The sequence below is a fragment of the Dromiciops gliroides genome, chromosome 5 (genome assembly GCF_019393635.1).
Source record: "Dromiciops gliroides isolate mDroGli1 chromosome 5, mDroGli1.pri, whole genome shotgun sequence".
Classification (NCBI taxonomy): Eukaryota; Metazoa; Chordata; class Mammalia; order Microbiotheria; family Microbiotheriidae; genus Dromiciops; species Dromiciops gliroides.
Genome location: NC_057865.1, coordinates 103,192,440 through 103,209,967, shown reverse-complemented (window position 1 = coordinate 103,209,967; position 17,528 = coordinate 103,192,440). Strand labels below are relative to the sequence as shown.

The 17,528-nt window shown below is 38.6% G+C and overlaps 1 protein-coding gene across 1 annotated transcript in view; it reads left to right on the top strand.

Annotated features, from left to right (window-relative positions):
- MGAM (maltase-glucoamylase) overlaps positions 1–17,528 on the top strand; it is a 196,932-nt gene that overhangs the window by 160,727 nt on the left and 18,677 nt on the right. The window contains 11 exon segments of the mRNA XM_043967551.1: positions 2,039–2,209; positions 3,801–3,944; positions 6,973–7,167; positions 8,918–9,072; positions 11,052–11,220; positions 11,516–11,612; positions 12,862–12,974; positions 13,801–13,926; positions 14,912–15,040; positions 15,157–15,267; positions 15,550–15,612. Coding sequence (XP_043823486.1) covers positions 2,039–2,209; positions 3,801–3,944; positions 6,973–7,167; positions 8,918–9,072; positions 11,052–11,220; positions 11,516–11,612; positions 12,862–12,974; positions 13,801–13,926; positions 14,912–15,040; positions 15,157–15,267; positions 15,550–15,612 — 1,473 coding nt within the window.

Here is a 17,528-nt window from a genome sequence, read left to right as displayed (position 1 = left end):
CGTCTTCTCCTTCGTCCTTGTAGCCCTGTCTCTAGTCTGTCATGCTCCAACCTTTCTAATCTTGACAGCTGCTGCTTAACCTCTTCTCCGCTTCCTCTTGTCCGTCCTCCTGAGTCTAACCCCCAGGTCTCTCTCTCTATATATATATGTATATATCTTTCTTATCTCCACTCAAATCTCGGGGCTTCTTGCACCCACACACCAAGCTAATCCGCTAGCCAGGGCTGCGGCTGGTGGGGGGGGGGCGGGGTGTGCTCGAGCCTCACATGCCTCAGGCTATGCCAGAATCTGGCCTGGACCAGTCTGGGATCTGTTAGATTGCTCCGCTCAGGTCGGAGGGAGTTGGAGACTTTTTTTTCCCCAGTTGTCTGACCTGGTGTCTCGTACAGCCCATGGGACTTTTTGGCTCAGCTGAAGCAGAGGGGGAGGGGCACCAGCACCTCCCACACAGAAGAGACCCTGAGGGCCTAAGGCTTTCTAATCTCACCCCAAAGGCAGGGTCCCCAAATCAAAATAAATTGCCACAGCTGTTCAATTCCCAAATTAATTTTCCCTTCTATAATTCCTGCCTTCAGTGGGCAACAATGAAGAGAATACAACTGGTGCCCTTATGAAATTGAATTTGTCAATCAAAACTTCATGATCATTGACAATACTTTTTAGGTTCCATCATGAAGTGCCCTTTTAGGGTTCACTTCTGGTTCACAGATAACATTATATGCTTAGCTCCTAACCAATAAAGTTTTCTAAATCAGAAGTTCTAAGTGCTCTGATTCCTTTAGATAGACATCGGTAATTCAAGCAGTCCTGTATGTCAACATGCTGGGGTTTGGAATGTAATGCATTCTCCTTTCTTTTGCAAAAGTTGATTCACCTTTAAATAAAAAAATTCTGTTAACTTGAGAATATTCTCAAACTCCCAAAAGAAAATGGCAGAACATCAAACCTTTTCAAAACTCAACTCTAGTTCAAAGTGATGGGATTGTGATGAAGAGCTTCTTTTAGACAATGACATTGTTAAAACCAGTTTTTGCATCTAGTGACTAAAACGTACATTTTTCTATGTATCAGTATAAGACATGAGGTATTAAATGAAACTTTTTAGAGAGTGGTTTGTGGGCTCTATCTTGATAACATTTATAATAACATATTTAAACAGAATATGTGTGACCACATGTATCATTTATGCATAGAGCCTGTATGATATAATACATAAGGGCCATCTGTGTTGTGAGAAAGACCTGAATTCTAGTCATGCTTCTGATACATCCTAGTTGTGTGGCCCTTGGAAAGTTATTCAACCTTTCAGTGCCCCAGGTAACTCTTTAAAACTGAAAGTTATGGATGAGTCACTGACCTGGTATAGTTTTCACAACTGATGTTTCCTAAACCTATGAAATGACAAGTCTGGTTTGATTCCACTGTTGCCCAGCCTCCTCTCCTTCCTTTCTCCTCTCTTTGGGTAAAACAAAGTGTGCATATGTTCTAGGCAAAGTCACTGACTTTGGCTTTCTGTAACAACACAGAATTCTATTGGTTTCTTATGAGCCCCATGGGTTGGCCTGAAAGGTTGGATAGAACTGGACTCATCTCTCAGGAAACTCATACTTTTACTAAGTAAATGTCTAGAGATTCTAGAGAGTGTGCCAGGAACCAGAATCAAGTATGTCTGTCTAGAGCCACCAGGGGGGACATAGTCCTTAATATCATATTAACCAGGCTAATGAACTTAGTCATTATTGGGTGAAGAAGAAGAGGCTGATGATAAGCATCTACACTAACATAGCAAGGACTTTCAGTCTTTTCAGTCATATACATGATGGAGCTGCTGCTAGGTAAATTTTAGGGAACAGATCCCCACTCGTGAGTTATGACTATTGTTCTGCCTTAATCCCAATATAATCCCTCTCTTCAATTGCCAGAGTAGGTAAAATGAGTTAATAGCATCTTTATCCTTTGGGTACCTTAGAGAAGGCAATTTTTACAGAATTTGGGATAGAGCAGTCTAACTTGGGCATTGTCTTTGGGTATCTTTTAGAATCGCCTAGATGTGAAAGTTACAGTCGGGAACTACAGTGACCCAGCTGGCCTAGTATTTGAAGAGATCAAAATCTTTGGGTTGAACCTCAAACCAGTCTCAGTTACCGTGAAAGAAAATGATATTCCAGTCCAATCTAATGCTGAGATCCAGTATGATTCCACAACAAAGGTAATGTTTCCTCAATCATTCTCATTTACTGGACTTTTAAGCCAATTTATTGCCCTCCATAGCAATGTTTTCCTGTTTCATACCTTTAAACATCAACCTTTTTTATGTTACCTTTTAACAAGTTTAAATGGGGATCTTACTACAGTTCATTTTAGATGTCCTTCATATATAGAGAATATCATAAAAAATTTAAGATTTTCCTCATGACTAATGGTCACTGTCACATGCTCTAGGTATAAGTATACATTTGGAATGAACCTGTAGATGTTGAAGGATTTAGACCTGACTGGACATCAAGTTTAGGGCCACCCTCTTTTTTTTTCAAGTCCCAATCAAGGAACAAACTTACTTGTCCACTTAAAAATGTCCACAAGCAAATGTCAACTTATTTTTTCTTTATTTGTCCTTTTTTCATGGGTACCTTTTTATATTGATTGAGTAAGAGGCCAAAATAGACTTTCTCATGTGTGAAAACCCTAGAAACATAAGATCCACCAGAAATCATTTTTCTTCAGTATTCACTAATACTGATCCCTTTTGACATTAGCAGGATTAAAGAAAATATTGTTTTTCAACACCAAAGCTGAGGGTACATATTCATTTTTACTTTCCCATTCCCCTTTGGTCTAACTTTCATTGTTATTTGATGATATGGAACCAAGAATCTCTCTCATCATTATACGAATTTGTGGAAGGTTCTTTGGAGGATAACTCATATCAAGTGTTTTACAAATCATTTATCACTGTAAAAAGAATTCTTCAGAGATGATGCCAAGTGGTAATATTTTGAGCAACTTCTGACTCCTCAAGAGTTTTTAAATTTGCTTCTCAACTTTTTAATAGAGCCCTCTCCAGATAATGTAGAATTTGAGGCAAAGTAATAGCTAGGTTTCCATTGAGAATGATTAGGGCAGTAAGGTAATGTGGAAACCGTTCTTTACTGGCTAGTTCAAAAGATAAAGCATTATTCAATGAATTCTATGAGAGGGACACAATTGTTTTTGTTATTTCCCACTGTTCTATAAAGCCTTCTAAAACTGTCTAACTTTGAAACAATATTTAAAATTAGAGTCTTAGAATCAGAGTTTGAGAAGTGGAGAAGAATTTAGAGAACCTTTTATTCAGTTTCGTCTTTTTGTAGGAGTGATCGAATGAATGATTCAACTTTGTTAAACATAAAACCAACTCTTTTCCAAAGAAAGTTTGTTGTTATTTTTTTCATCAAATGAGATATTAGTTGTGTAATCTTAGCAATTCTAAGTTACATTGGAAGAAGGAAGGGGCAGCTAGGTGGCACAATGGATAAAGCACTAGCCCTGGAATCAGGAGGACCTGAGTTAAAATCCGACCTCAGAAACATGACACTTCCTAGTTGGGTGACCATGGGCAAGTCCCTTAACCCTTAATGCCCTTCAAAAACAAACAAACAAACCAATATAATGGAAGAAGGAAGGAAGGAAGGGAAAAGCACCAGGAGATTCCATCAGAAATAGTTGAATAGGACCAACTTTGTGTGAGATAAAAAGAAAAAATTTTGGGGTGACTTAAATGGTGACTCTCATTGACTCATAACATCCTTTTTACTTGACAGGTTGGCAACATCAAAGGGCTTCACCTTGAATTGGGGAAGGATTACACAGTGGAGTGGGACATAGATACAGAAAAATTTGACTGCTACCCTGATGAACAAGGTGTCAATGAAGAAAACTGTCGATTGCGTGACTGTGTCTGGGAGGTAGGATTTCCCACACACCCACACAGACACATACATTTGCAAACACTATTAATTTCTCCTTGTCTCCTTTACTTCACCTCAAATTTATCATATTGGTGCCTCCTTCCCATACTTTAATGAGATCTGGTAAGATAAAGAAAGTTAGAGAGATAAGAAGCAAAACTCTGCAAAGAGGACCTTGAATGTGAACAACCATGATATAGTTCAGTCTTTCTCTGTAAGCTGCCTAATTACTCCTCATGTCTGAATGGGTAAGACAACTATCTCTGTGGAAGTACTGAGGGGATGACTAGATATTCCAAAGTAAGTGGACGTCTTTGTAGCTTTTTGGCTTCCTCCCAATCTCAGAAAGAACCTTTTAGGCATACTTGTACAGTCTTATGTGCTGACAGGACAATGCATGTCAGGCACATTTGAAGCATTTATTAAATACTTAATAGGTCCTAGGCACTATGCTAATTATTGGGGAGACGAAGAAAGGAGGAGAGGTGCTCACATTCCAATTGAGGAGACAAAATTTAAAATAATGATTTTATACAAAGTGCAAAATATAATACAATATTATATACATGCATACATATATATATATATACATACATACATTTATACATACACACACCCATATATATATATATATATCATAGCTAGAAGGCAATTTAAGAGGGAAATGATTTATCACCTTGGGGAAAATAGTACTGGGAAAATGCCTCCTACAGGAATTGAGACCAAGAGTCAGGTGAGGGGACAGAATTCCAGGTATGGAAGGCATCCAGTATAAAGACATGAAGATGACTGTGATATTAAAGGGACTACCATTATGTCATTGTAGCTGGATCTTATAGTATGTGAGCAGGAGGAAAGTATATGTAGACTAGAAATGTGAGAAGGAGCCAGGATGTGGGAGACCTTTGGATATCAGAAGATCTTCTATTTCATACCAGAGGGAATAGGAACCACTAGAGTTCAGTGTAAATTTGGGCACCATAGAGAGAGTTATGCTTTAGGAAAATCACTTTGGCCCCTATGTTGAGGATATGTTTAAGTATAAAGAGAGTTGGGGCAGGGAAACAAAATAGAACATGATTTCAAGGTAGCGAGATGCTATGGTGGATAGAGCACAGGGCCTTGAGTCAGGACGACCTGGACTCAAATCCAGCCTCAGACACTAAGTAGTTATATGACCCTGGGCAAGTTACTTTACTCTGGCTGCCTTAGTTTCCTCACATGTAAAATGAGCTGGAGAGAGAAATAAGAACCGATTCCAGTTTCTTTGGCAAGAAAACCCCAAATGACATAATGAAGAGACAGAAGCAATTAAAATCACTGAACAACAACAATACATTTCAGAAAGAATATGGGAAAACACTTCTACCCCTATCCATTTTCAGAGGTCCATAAGTTTATGCCATAAGAATTTTTTCTGACCTATTTTGATATGTTGGTCAATTTTTCTCCCTCTTTTCCTTTATACCTCCAATCAATCTTACTGGTTTTATTCCTTTCTTTCCCTCTTCTCTCTCTTTTTCTTCTTCTACTTATCCTATCCATATTTCTCTCTCTCTCTCTCTCTCTCTCTCTCTCTCTCTCTCTCTCTCTCTCTGTCTCTGTCTCTGTCTCTGTCTCTCTCCCCCCTCTCCCTCTCCCTCTCCCCCCATACTTAAAAAATAATATTTTTCCTATGCAGGTGGTTCTGTGGGGAAAGGAGGGAAACAAAGGCATTGTAAAAAATCAAGAAAAAAGTTTTTAAAAGGATATTATAATAGTATGGTTATGAGTTGATGAGTCGGTCATAGAGGTGGCAGTGTTGTGAAGAGAGTCTCTATGAGAAATGTTGTGAAGGAAGGCATGAGGAGATCTGCCTACCGATTGTATGTGCGAGTCTGGAGAGAGAAGTCAGATGACGCCCAAGATTATTTGCTTTGGAGGACTGGGATGATGGTTGTCCTCTCCACTGAATTAAGGAAATAAGGAAAGCATGGCAGTTTGGGAAGAAGGAGAGTGAGTTTTGTTTTGTACATGCTGAGTTTGATATGCCTGTGGGACACTAAGTTTAAGACGTCCAAGTGCTAGAATAGGTCAGCAGAGAGACAAGGGCTAGACAAATAGATCTGGGCATCTTATTCATAAAGCAGATAATTGCACCTATGGAGGCTCATGAGATCACCAAGTGGGATAGCCTAGAGGGAAAGAGAAGAAGGCACAGGTCAGAGTCCTGGGGGGCAGCATAATTAGTAAAAGTGAGATGAATGAAGAATCAGCAAAAGAGACAAAAGGAGCATTTTGACAGAGAGGAGGAGAAGCAGGAGAGAGCACTGTCACGAATACCTATCAAAATAAGAATGTCCGGGAGAAAAAGATAAGCAATAGTGTCAAAAGCTATGGAGATGACAGGAAGAACAAGGCTTTAGAAAAGGCTATTAGATTGGCACTTAAGAGAGCATTAGTAACATTGGAAACATCAGTTTCAGTTGATGATGAGGTAGGAAGCTAGATGGCAATGGTTTAGAAGATACTGAGAGGACAGGCAGCAAAGCCAACAAGTATTAATGGATTTCTAATGGAGTTTAGGTGAGAAGGGAGGGGGAACAATAGCCTGATGCCTTGCAGGAATTGTAAGATCAAGTGAAGGATATCACAAATTCTCATTATTGTTCACTTAGTATATGATGTTCATTGTACTTGGTCTGGAGGGAAAAAGAAAAGTTGGGGTTAAAATTCAGTAAAATATTAAACTTGGAAGCATAAAGAAATGACTGAAGAATGTGACCAATGGATAGAAATTTTGAGTACTCTGTATACACAAAAATATAAACAAAAGAATGGCTTAAAGGAAGACATGATGGGACCGGGCAACTTATTGTATGTTCGAGTCTAGCAATGGCTTAAACCTCATCAAATGAGATAGATAAAAGTATGAACATTAGAACAAGAAGCTAAGAGAAAGATTTCAAGGACATGGAGCTTGATATGAACTACTTTGCCTCCAGTTTTGTCATTCTGATGAGTTTTTAATACTTTTATTTTTCAGCCAACCAGTTCCCCTGGAGTCCCTTATTGCTACATCACAAAATATGATTACACTGCCTCTAATGTTCAGAGTACACCAGAAGGCCTAACAGCAAGTATCTCCCGAATTCCTGGAGCTAGTCACTATCCCTCTACTCCCATAGATGAGCTTCGCCTGGATGTGATTTTCCATACAAACAACATGCTACAGTTCAAGGTATGCTCAGCTTAGGACTGAGGTTTCCAGGAATCAGCAATCTTTATTCAATCAGCAACTCAGTCAACTGGCATTTATTGGATGGTTACTGTTATGCTAGGAAGTATCCTGAACTATGAGGATAGAAAGAAAGGCAAAAGTAATTCCTGAGCTCAGAGATCTTACCATATAATGGGTCAGACAATTTGTTAATAAACTTGTTGAGTACTCACTATGTGCAAGGTACTATGTTCAGTGCTCAGCTAAGCATGGGAGTATCAGAAAAGAAAACTAATTATGAGACAAGGAATGTTAAGCAGGGTGGGAGTGGTTCAGAATGTTAAAGTTATGAAGTGTTAAATAAGGAGAAAATGTTTGGTTGATGGGTGATCATGGTAGACATGGTATTTTTTTCTAGCACTAAAGGTTAAGTGGCATCTCAATCTGTAGGGAATGATGTAATTGTAGAGATGATAGAATACTTTTAATAGTAATTTGACATGGAAATCCATGATTTTCTACTCTAACAAGAAATATACCACACATAAAACCCCATTTTTATAAAATTAGATTATATTCTTAATCTCTCCCTACCTAAATCTGAATGGGTGCATTATTCAAGAGACAGCTGAAACTTCACCTCTGCTTCATAGATCTTTTGAGAGGCAGAGTACCATGAGAGATGACAACACTGGACTTAGAGTCAAGAAAACATCCATTTAAATCTCTTTCCTGACATGTAGTAGAAGTGTTACCATTGTGAAGTCACTTAATTTCAGTTTCTTTAGCTATAAAATGGGGTTGATATCCTTATAGTATTTCCCTGCTTGGACCACTATTGACCTCAAATGAAGTAATGTATATAAAGAGTTGTGGAGATTATAAAATACTCTATAGTTATTATTCAATACTGTTACTACATCACCTTTAATTTTTTCAAAATATTAATTTAAGTTATGGTAAATGCTTATTGTATGCATTGTGATTTGCACTGGTTGAGAGACATCAGTGACATAATTTCCATCAAGGAGCTCATAATCTGATAATATTATTTAGTCCAATTAACATGCTCTGTGACCCCCCCCCCACCGTTGCCTAATAAAATTTTATGTCTAAATCTGGCTCTGGACTGGTAAATCTTGATAATGCAGGCAGCAGAATAAATATCTGATTGGTGGAATATTGTACCAAAATTATCTGTCTAAGGCTGTTTGTATCATTGTGTGCTATGTAGACATAGAGATTACCTGGGGGAAGTCAGAGATCTTTAGGCCTCATTTTCATCTATACAGTAAGGTTTAGATTGCAGGATTTCTAACTTCACAAGAATGACTGAATGAATGAAAGAAAGAATACTTATTAATATTTACTATATACCAAATACTGGGGCTACAAACACAAAATAAGATGGTTCTTACCCTTAAGAAACTTGAAGTCTCATAGTAGTACTTCTAGGAGCTCTAAATATTATATGTAATCTAGCAAGCTTTTGAGGTTGACAAATAAATTGTAGTTTATTGATAAGTAGAACTACCAAAGGGGCCTTTTCAGCCTTCCCATTTAAAAGAATGGATCAATGTGTAGTTGAAAAGCAGAAAGTGAATGATAGCACTCCTCCTTCCATGTATTACTTATTTCAGTTTACTTAAAAGCTGATTGAGCCTAAGAAACCATGGAGTAAAATCAGCACGCAACTGGAGGATCTGATTCTAAGACCATAAATGTATGAATCTCAAGTTATTTATGGAGACAATGGTTTTCTGTTTCCTAGATCTCTGATGCCAACAACAAAAGGTATGAAGTCCCAGTGCCCTTAAATGTTCCAAACTCCCCCATCAGCCAACCTGAAAATCGTCTCTATGAGGTGACCATCAAGGAAAACCCATTTGGAATTGAGATCCGTCGAAAAAGCACAGGCACTGTGATGTAAGTGGCTTTCTGATCCATATGTATGGTAATAAGTAGGCAATCCACATTTTGACATGACCTTGGTTTCTGGAATGGTTTTGGTCAGCAACAACTAGTGACCAGCAATGAGGTTTTCAATACTTGAACAAATGCAGATACATAGAACTTCTGTGAAATTATACAAGTCACTTGACCTCCCTTGCCTTCAGTTTCTTAATCTATTCAATGAAGTAATTGGATTAGAGGATATATGAGATTCCTTTCAGCTCTCAATGTCTTATATGACTCCATTCAAAGACTCCATGATGATGAAATATTACGGTGGGAGAAAACTTTCATTGTCTCTTCCAATTTCACATTCAAAATCAGTATGAATTTATTAAAATATGTAATGCCTTTTAGATCCATGACCTACAAAGGCCAGAAAACCTAGCAAGGAGGGACCTGGATATATATTGAGAAACCCACTTTAAGTTTTTATGGGCATGCCTTACTTTTTTGTCAATTTTTTAATCAATAAAACAACTTTTAAACTAAGTCTGATATTCATCCCAGATTGTGAGAGAGTAAAAATGAAATAAAAAAAAAATTCTACCAAGTATAAGATCTGGAAAATTGCTACATATTGTTATTTCTCATGACAAGTGTGAAAACCATTCAGCAGAAATAGGGGAGACAACCCTATAATGCTCAGGTTTAGAATGGAGTGAAATTAAGCATTATACATTCCCAGATGCAGGGAAGACCTAGACCAGATAGCTCATGGTTCTCTTCCCCATAGAGGCTGTAGGACTTTTATATTCCATAAGCCAAACCACGAACAATACTTTATCCTAATAAAGCGACAACAGTAATAAATAGGCTCTTCCTTGATGCCATATTCTTATGGTCCCACCTTTTCGGGCAGCTTAATTTAATTCCCCAGAGCTCTTAGGGTTTAATGTGTGTTGTTAAGCTGGATTTGTTATCAGAAGATCAATAGGAGTTGTCCCTGAGAGAAAGCTAGTCTACTCCTTTGAATTAGCAGAAAGATAATAGTAGTGTACAGAAGAGAAGAAAATGTCAAGGAGAGGAGCAAGCTAAATGAGTAGATGTACTTGAATTTTATTTCAAGGGATTAGGATATTTAATAAATCCTTCCATAATAATAACAATAACAAGTAATATTAATATAGTGCTTACTATGAACCAGGCACTATAGTAAGCACTTTGGAATTATTATCTCCTTTGATCCTTAGAACAACCCTGGGAGGTAGGTGTTAATATTATCCCCATTTTACAGATGAGTAAACTGAGGAAAACTGTGGTTGATGTACTCACCCTTGGTCACAAAACTAGTTAGTGTTAGCAGCCAGATTTGAAGAGAAGTTTTCTTGACTCCAGGTCAGGGTCTCTATAAACTGGACCATCTAGCTAAAGGGTGTGGCATTTAAGGCACTGGACCCCTTAGCAGTCTCAAGCACATTAGATTGTATTGACTTAGAACCATTCATTTTCTTGTTCTTGAACAGTTTCCTGTTTAAGGATCTTATCTCTTCATCTAGATTATGAGTTTCCTGAGGATAGGAAGTTTTTAGTCTACTTTTTATTGATATCATCCTATGATTTTGTACTATAACAAGCTCCTTTGCCCTCTTTTTTTTTTTTAAGTGAGTCAATTGGGGTTAAGTGACTTGCCCAGGGTCACACAGCTAGTAAGTGTTAAGTGTCTGAGGCCGAATTTGAACTCAGGTACTCCTGAGTCCAGGGCCCATTCTCTATCCACTGTGCCACCTAGCTGCCCCCTTTGCCTTTTCTAAGTCCTATTTGCTGTAACCACATCCAGAGTCAAGGCCCTTTCCCCCAAAGAAACAAGCACTTAGAGGCTTGCTTTACTCTGAAGTCTAATAAGTGAAGTTGGAGTAATTATGGCTAGTCTTCAGATCCCTGGAATAGGGATGCACACCACAGGACTTCTTCAACCCTACCTAAAGTCATGATCTGCTCTTGTGTTTCAGTTGGGATTCCCAGGTCCCTGGCTTTACCTTTAATGACATGTTCCTACGCATCTCTACCCGCCTCCCATCCCAGTACATCTATGGCTTTGGGGAAACAGAGCACACAACATTCCGGAGAAACATGAACTGGCACACATGGGGAATGTTTTCTCGGGACCAGCCCCCAGGGGTAAGTGTCAACAACTAAAGTAACATATGACCTATAACTCTTCATACAGATGGTTTCCTTGGGCTTTATTCCAGGATGAGTTTTTCCAAGCTCATGCTCTTCTGTTGAGGATAGTTATGAATCTGAACAGCCCAATTATAAATACTTACTGAATTGAATCACCCCCTCATTCTCCACTTTCCTTAACACCTTGTCCCTCCAGAAAGGAAAAGTATGAAACCAGCTTCAGCATCTCTTTTCATTTGTGCTTCTTTTGTATAAACTGTGTCTGATTTCTTTTTACCTGCTGACCTAGTATAAGAAGAATTCCTATGGTGTGCACCCCTATTACATGGGTCTAGAAGAGGATAGCAGTGCCCATGGAGTGCTCCTGCTCAACAGCAATGCCATGGGTAAGATGGTGGCTTTTTTTCTGACCCCACTCAACCAAAGAATTCTGGGAAGTTTCTGAATAGTATAGTCCAAGTAGGAGTATAATTAAATAAAATTTAGTACACATTTATTAAGCTCTTGATATGGACAAATCACTAGACTAATCATTAAGAAAGATGAAGGAATAAAAGAAAGCATGGTCTATACTCTTAAGCTATCTTTAATCTATAAGTGGAGATAAGATATATATGCAGATAGCATGGGAAAATGACCATAATTAGGAAAGAAGGGAGATATAAATGAGGGGCTATGAAAATTTAGAGAAGGGAGAGATCACTTGGACACCAGGCAATGAGAGCTAAAACGATTAAGAGAACAGATTAAGTATCTTGGGAGGAGGTTCGAATGCACAATAATGATGTGTTGGAAATATGGGGGGAGAGAGCAGTTCAGTCAAAGAGAATAGTTTGAATAAAAGTAGAGAGGTGGGAAAGCATTGCATATTATATAATGGAATCATCAATTTAGACTTGAAAGGGATATTGACGTCATTAATCCAATCCTCTCATTTTACAGAAAAATGAGATCCACTGAGCTTCTGAAGTGACATGTTTATTTATATGAGTAAGAAGTGGCGTAGTCACTGTTTGAGCACTGGTCCTCTGACTCAAAATTCATCCTTCTTTCCCTTTTGGCTGCAAAATTAAGTGAATTAATGACTAGAAGTCCAGATTTCAGGACTATATAATTGAGATAATAATGGCATCAATAATAGTATTTAGGAGAATAAGAAAAAGAAATAAGGAAGTTGATGGTGATGGGATTTCTTTGGAAGTACTGAGTTTCAGGTGTCAATAGGTTTTCTGTGTGTAAATTTTCTAGTAGATTTCCTGTAGGTCCAGGGTGAAGGGAAGAGAAGGCTGCACATGTGGATTTTGAAACCATCTTCATTTAGCTTGTGGAACTTCATGGAGAAGTTCATGCATATGGAGAGGTTCCCAGCTCATCACCTGATGAGATAGGCAACTTTCAGTTCTGTATAAGGATAACTGTAATAACAATTAGAACTGGGCACAGATGGAATGAACTTCTCAGGGAGGTGGTCATTTCTCATCACTGGAAGCCTTCAGAAGGAAAGTTGAGCTCTTTCCTGTGAGGATGATAGGAGATTTCTACTTCTATATGGGTTGGAGTGGATGATCTTTAGAGTCGGCTTCAATGCTCCAATTCTATATTCCACATCACTGAACACTTATTCTCTGTTTCCAGATGTGACTTTCCAGCCCACCCCTGCACTGACATATCGTACTGTTGGAGGTATTCTGGACTTTTACATGGTCCTGGGGCCAACCCCAGAGCTTGTCACTCAACAGTACACAGAGGTAGGAAGTCTTGCAATCCTTCAGTTGATAATCAAGTGTTTTCTGAGAAACTCTAATGTACCTAGCACTGGGCAAGGGATATTCATTCATCTCCTCTGTATACATCTTGTACAGGCCTAGTTATTTTTGTGGTTTTCTCCTCTAGAATATGACAGACTTTTTTTTAAATTTTTTTTTTTATTGAGGCAATTGGGGTTAAGTGACATGCCCAGGGTCACACAGCTAGTAAGTGTTAAGTGTCTGAGGCCAGACTTGAACTCAGGTACTTCTGACTCCAGGGCCAGTGCTCTATCCACTGCGCCACGTAGCTGCCCCTATGACAGAGACTTTTGCTTCTTTGTGTCAGCACAGTTCTTGACACATAGTAAATACTAGCAAATGCCTATTGATTGGCTTACTAGTGATATCCTTACAGAGTCACTATCTTTGCTACAGAGCAGATCATAATGTTAAAAGGCAATAAAGGGGTTTTAAGAAAGCATTCTTTCCCCCTACATTATTATAGAGGTCTTGTATGGGCAATCCCTATTTTATGTGCCCCCTGAGAATCCCAGATTTCTAAAAAAGTACACAAATAAAAAGAAGTTTAGGTTAATATAGAACTTCCAAACTGCTAAAATGCTTTACACATATTATTTCTCTTGAAATGGCAGAGATTCCCAGTAGTACTACCTCCTTAGTTTCATGTTCTTTGGTCTTATAGTTAACCTGAATTCTGAGGCTTCCATATGATGAGAGAAAATTGTTTTAGTGAGTCTATATATGATAGGAGCCATGTTCTTAATGAATGGAATCTCTATTAACTATTTTCTGTCCTTGTTTTCAGTTGATTGGAAGACCAGTGATGACTCCTTACTGGGCCTTAGGCTTTCAGCTGTGTCGCTATGGATACCAGAATGATTCTGAAATTGCTGAACTCTATGATGCCATGGTGGCTGCTCAGATCCCCTATGTAAGGACATTTCCTACCCAGGACACCCAAACATCTCTCCACATCCCCCAATCCCAGCATTTGTAATTGTCCATCCATCCTCATGGCTTTGATTTCTTCCTCCTCTGATTTAATTATAGAACTTGAAAGTTATCAAACGTATTCAAATGTAATGTTTGACATTTTAGGCCGAAGTTCTCAAATAGTGATGTTTCTAAATTTAAATTAAAAAAATATTGGGCAAAACATTGTACAGATGAGTGCAACTTTAGTTCCAACAGTAGGCAACCATAATAGCAGAAAAGGTCTTAAATTCTAGCCAATCTCCATTTGTACATCATGACTACGGAAATGGCTACCAACAGGAATAGATAGGGTTGACACCCTAGGTTGTAACCAGCTACAAATTGACTATAGTATTAATTGTAACTGCCATCTTGTTTCTGCCAAAACATTCCATTTCACTTCTAAGTGTCATCTCTCTGCATTAATGTATTGAGAGCAGAAACACAGGAATCATGGGGTTATAGGTTGAGAGTTGAAAGACAACTTTGAGGATTTGGAGTCCAAACTTGTAATTTAAAGATAAGGAAACTGAGGCACAGTGTGTTTAACTGACTTCAGTCTGGTCCTTTTAACTCCAAAACATTTTCATGTCCACTATCCTGTGGTACTATTTGAGGAATAAGAACATAGATAATTCAAAGGATTTTGATTTTATTTTGGAATGTGTCATATTATTTTTCTGAAAGGTTTTGTTTATTTACTGTTTGGTTCAGGTTGATGTTTTTCAAGTTGTTAAATACTCCAATCACTTTCCAAATAAGTATAGAGAGAAGCATTCTAGGAATGACTGCGATAGATTCTAGTCTGATGTTTTAACTGGATCCTGGGAGAGAATTCACACAGTGGATCTGCCCCATTACCCTACTGAAGGGATCTACTTTTTCTGGATCTATTGTCAATGAAGTGACATTTCCCAACTTTCCTTTCCTTTTCCTTCCAGGATGTGCAGTACTCAGACATTGATTACATGGAGAGGCAGATGAACTTCATCCTCAACTCCAAGTTTGCTGGCTTTCCTGATCTGATCAATCGCATGAAGGCTGATGGGATGCGAGTCATCCTCATTCTGGTGTGTGGCTCTGTTAAGATTTGAGGCTGTCTCCTTGCTGGTTGGGCATTGACCTGCTCCTTGTCTGTGACCAATTTTCTCTCTGTCACTCTAATAACTATCACCATTGATTGCAGGACCCGGCCATTTCTGGCAATGAGACCCAGCCATATCCTGCCTTCACTCGGGGACTCCAGGATGATGTGTTCATCAAATGGCCAGATAACAGCGGCATTGTTTGGGGAAAGGTAGAGTTTAGGGTTAGAGATGATAATAAGACATGATAATTGGAGATGAGTGTGAAGGGATTTCAGGGTGTTTCTGCATTGATGCCTCAGTTTTTTCTCAATGTTTCTGGGAATGTGTGAAGTATGGCAATTGGGGGGTTGGCTGTTTCCTTGAAGTAGATTGATTACAGGAATGATGAAAATTTTCCTTGTGATTCTTTTCATGAAATACGTAAGATGTGACCTCTCACATGTCCAAGATTTACTCTCAGTCAATGCCCCTTTACCCTCCTTTCTTCACAGGTTTGGCCAGATTTGCCCAATGTCACTGTGGATGGATCTCTTGACTGGGACACACAAGTGGAGGTAAAAGATTCTTCTGTATTACAGGCCGTGGAAGTGTTTGTCATAGAAAAGTGATTTGCCCTCTCCGGATTGCTAAAGGAATGTCCTCATGGAGGAGCAGAAGTCCTTCCTTCCTCCTCACTCATTCAGCACTTACCCCAGTGCCTGGCACATAAGTAGTGCCTGATATATGTGCTTTGGCTTTTGACTAAGTGACTGAAAAATACTTTTCTTTTGGGGACTGACCCTCCCCTTTTGTAGGAACTCTGATACAGTGTCCCTTCTTCACAGCTCTCTGTCACTCAATCTCTATCTCTTTCTGTCTCTGTCTTTTTGACTTATTTTTTTCTGTCTCTGTATCTCTCTCCTTCCATTTTTCTCTCCCTTTTTTTCTCTCTCTTACTGTTTTTCCCAGTGTTTCTCTCTTTGCCTCTCCCTATGTCTCTGTCTCTTTCTCTGTCTCTCTCTGTCTCTTCCTCTGTCTCTTTCTCTGTCTCTCCCTATATCTCTTTCTCTCTCTGTCTTTGTCTCCCTCTGTCTCTGTCGATCTCTCTCTCTCTCTCTCTCTCTCTCTCTCTCTCTCTCTCTCTCTCTCTCTCTCTCTCTCTCTCTGTGTCTCACACACACACACACAGACACAAACACACACAAATCAAGTTTTTCTAATCTCTTTTCAAGGACACTTAACTCTGTATTATGGCTTTAACATTTGGGGGCAGCCCTGTCTTCACTTATGGCATTCTCTTGCACTGAGTGCAGTATTTAATTGCAATATTGATGTTTCATTGCAAACATGAAGAGACAGCCTTTGGTAGGGAATGTTTGTTCAGCTTGGAGTCTCAATGACTGCTACTACTCATGAGATGTATGAGCCACTCGAGTGGGTTTATGACCATGGACTTGTCACTTCTCAGTGCCTTCCTGGTGCTTCTCAAAGATTACAAATATTCTTAGTTAGAGGTGAATGGCTAATCTGTATAAGTACACTATCTACACTGATATAATCTCAGGTCTGTTCACATAAGAAATGCTAGTGAAAGTATTCACAAGAGTACAGATTATATACATTTAAACAATTATAAAAGCAAAGACTTGTTAAAACAGACCAGCTTATGGATTGTTACTTGGAATGTCCTTCCTTCTTTCCTCTTTAATTTCACCAAGTCCTGTCTTGTCAACAAATGTGGCTATTGGTTAATTGGCCACTGACTGACCCTCTCCTGAATTCTTGTTTTCCTTCCACACTTGTTTGGAAGCATCCCTACCTAAAGGATCAGACCTTCTTTTTCAATCCTTACCAGGTGGGCCATCTCCTCCATATTTTGTTCTATTTCTTTTCTTTAAAAAATAATAATAAATATTTTTATTTAAATATTTGAGTTCCAAATTCTGTCTGTCCTTCCCTGCCTTCCTTCCCTCTTCCTGTAGGTGGTAAGCAATCAGATATAGGTTGTATATATAAAATTATGTAAAACATTATCATCAATAATCAAAGGCACCTATAGCCACATGAAAAAAGTCCTCTAAGTCACTAGTGATTGGAGAGATTCAGGTCAAAACAATTCTGGGTACTACCTCATACCTATTGGATTGGATAATAGGACAGCAGAGAAAAATGTCAAATGTTGTGAAGGATATGGGGAAAATGAGACATTAATACGCTCTTGGTAAAGTTGTAAACTGATCCAAACATTCTGTAGAGCAGTTTGAAACTATGGCTAAAGGATTACAAAACCATGCATACTCTTCAATATAGCAATACCACTTCTAGGTTGGTATCCTAAAAGAGATTTTTTAAAAAGCTGAATTCAAAATTGGGGTGAAGTCTATCAATTGGGAAATGGCTGAACAGATTGTGGGATGAGCTTAGGATGGGACATAATCTTCTATAAATAATGATCAGCAGGATGGTATCAGAAGGGCTTATGAAAAATGTA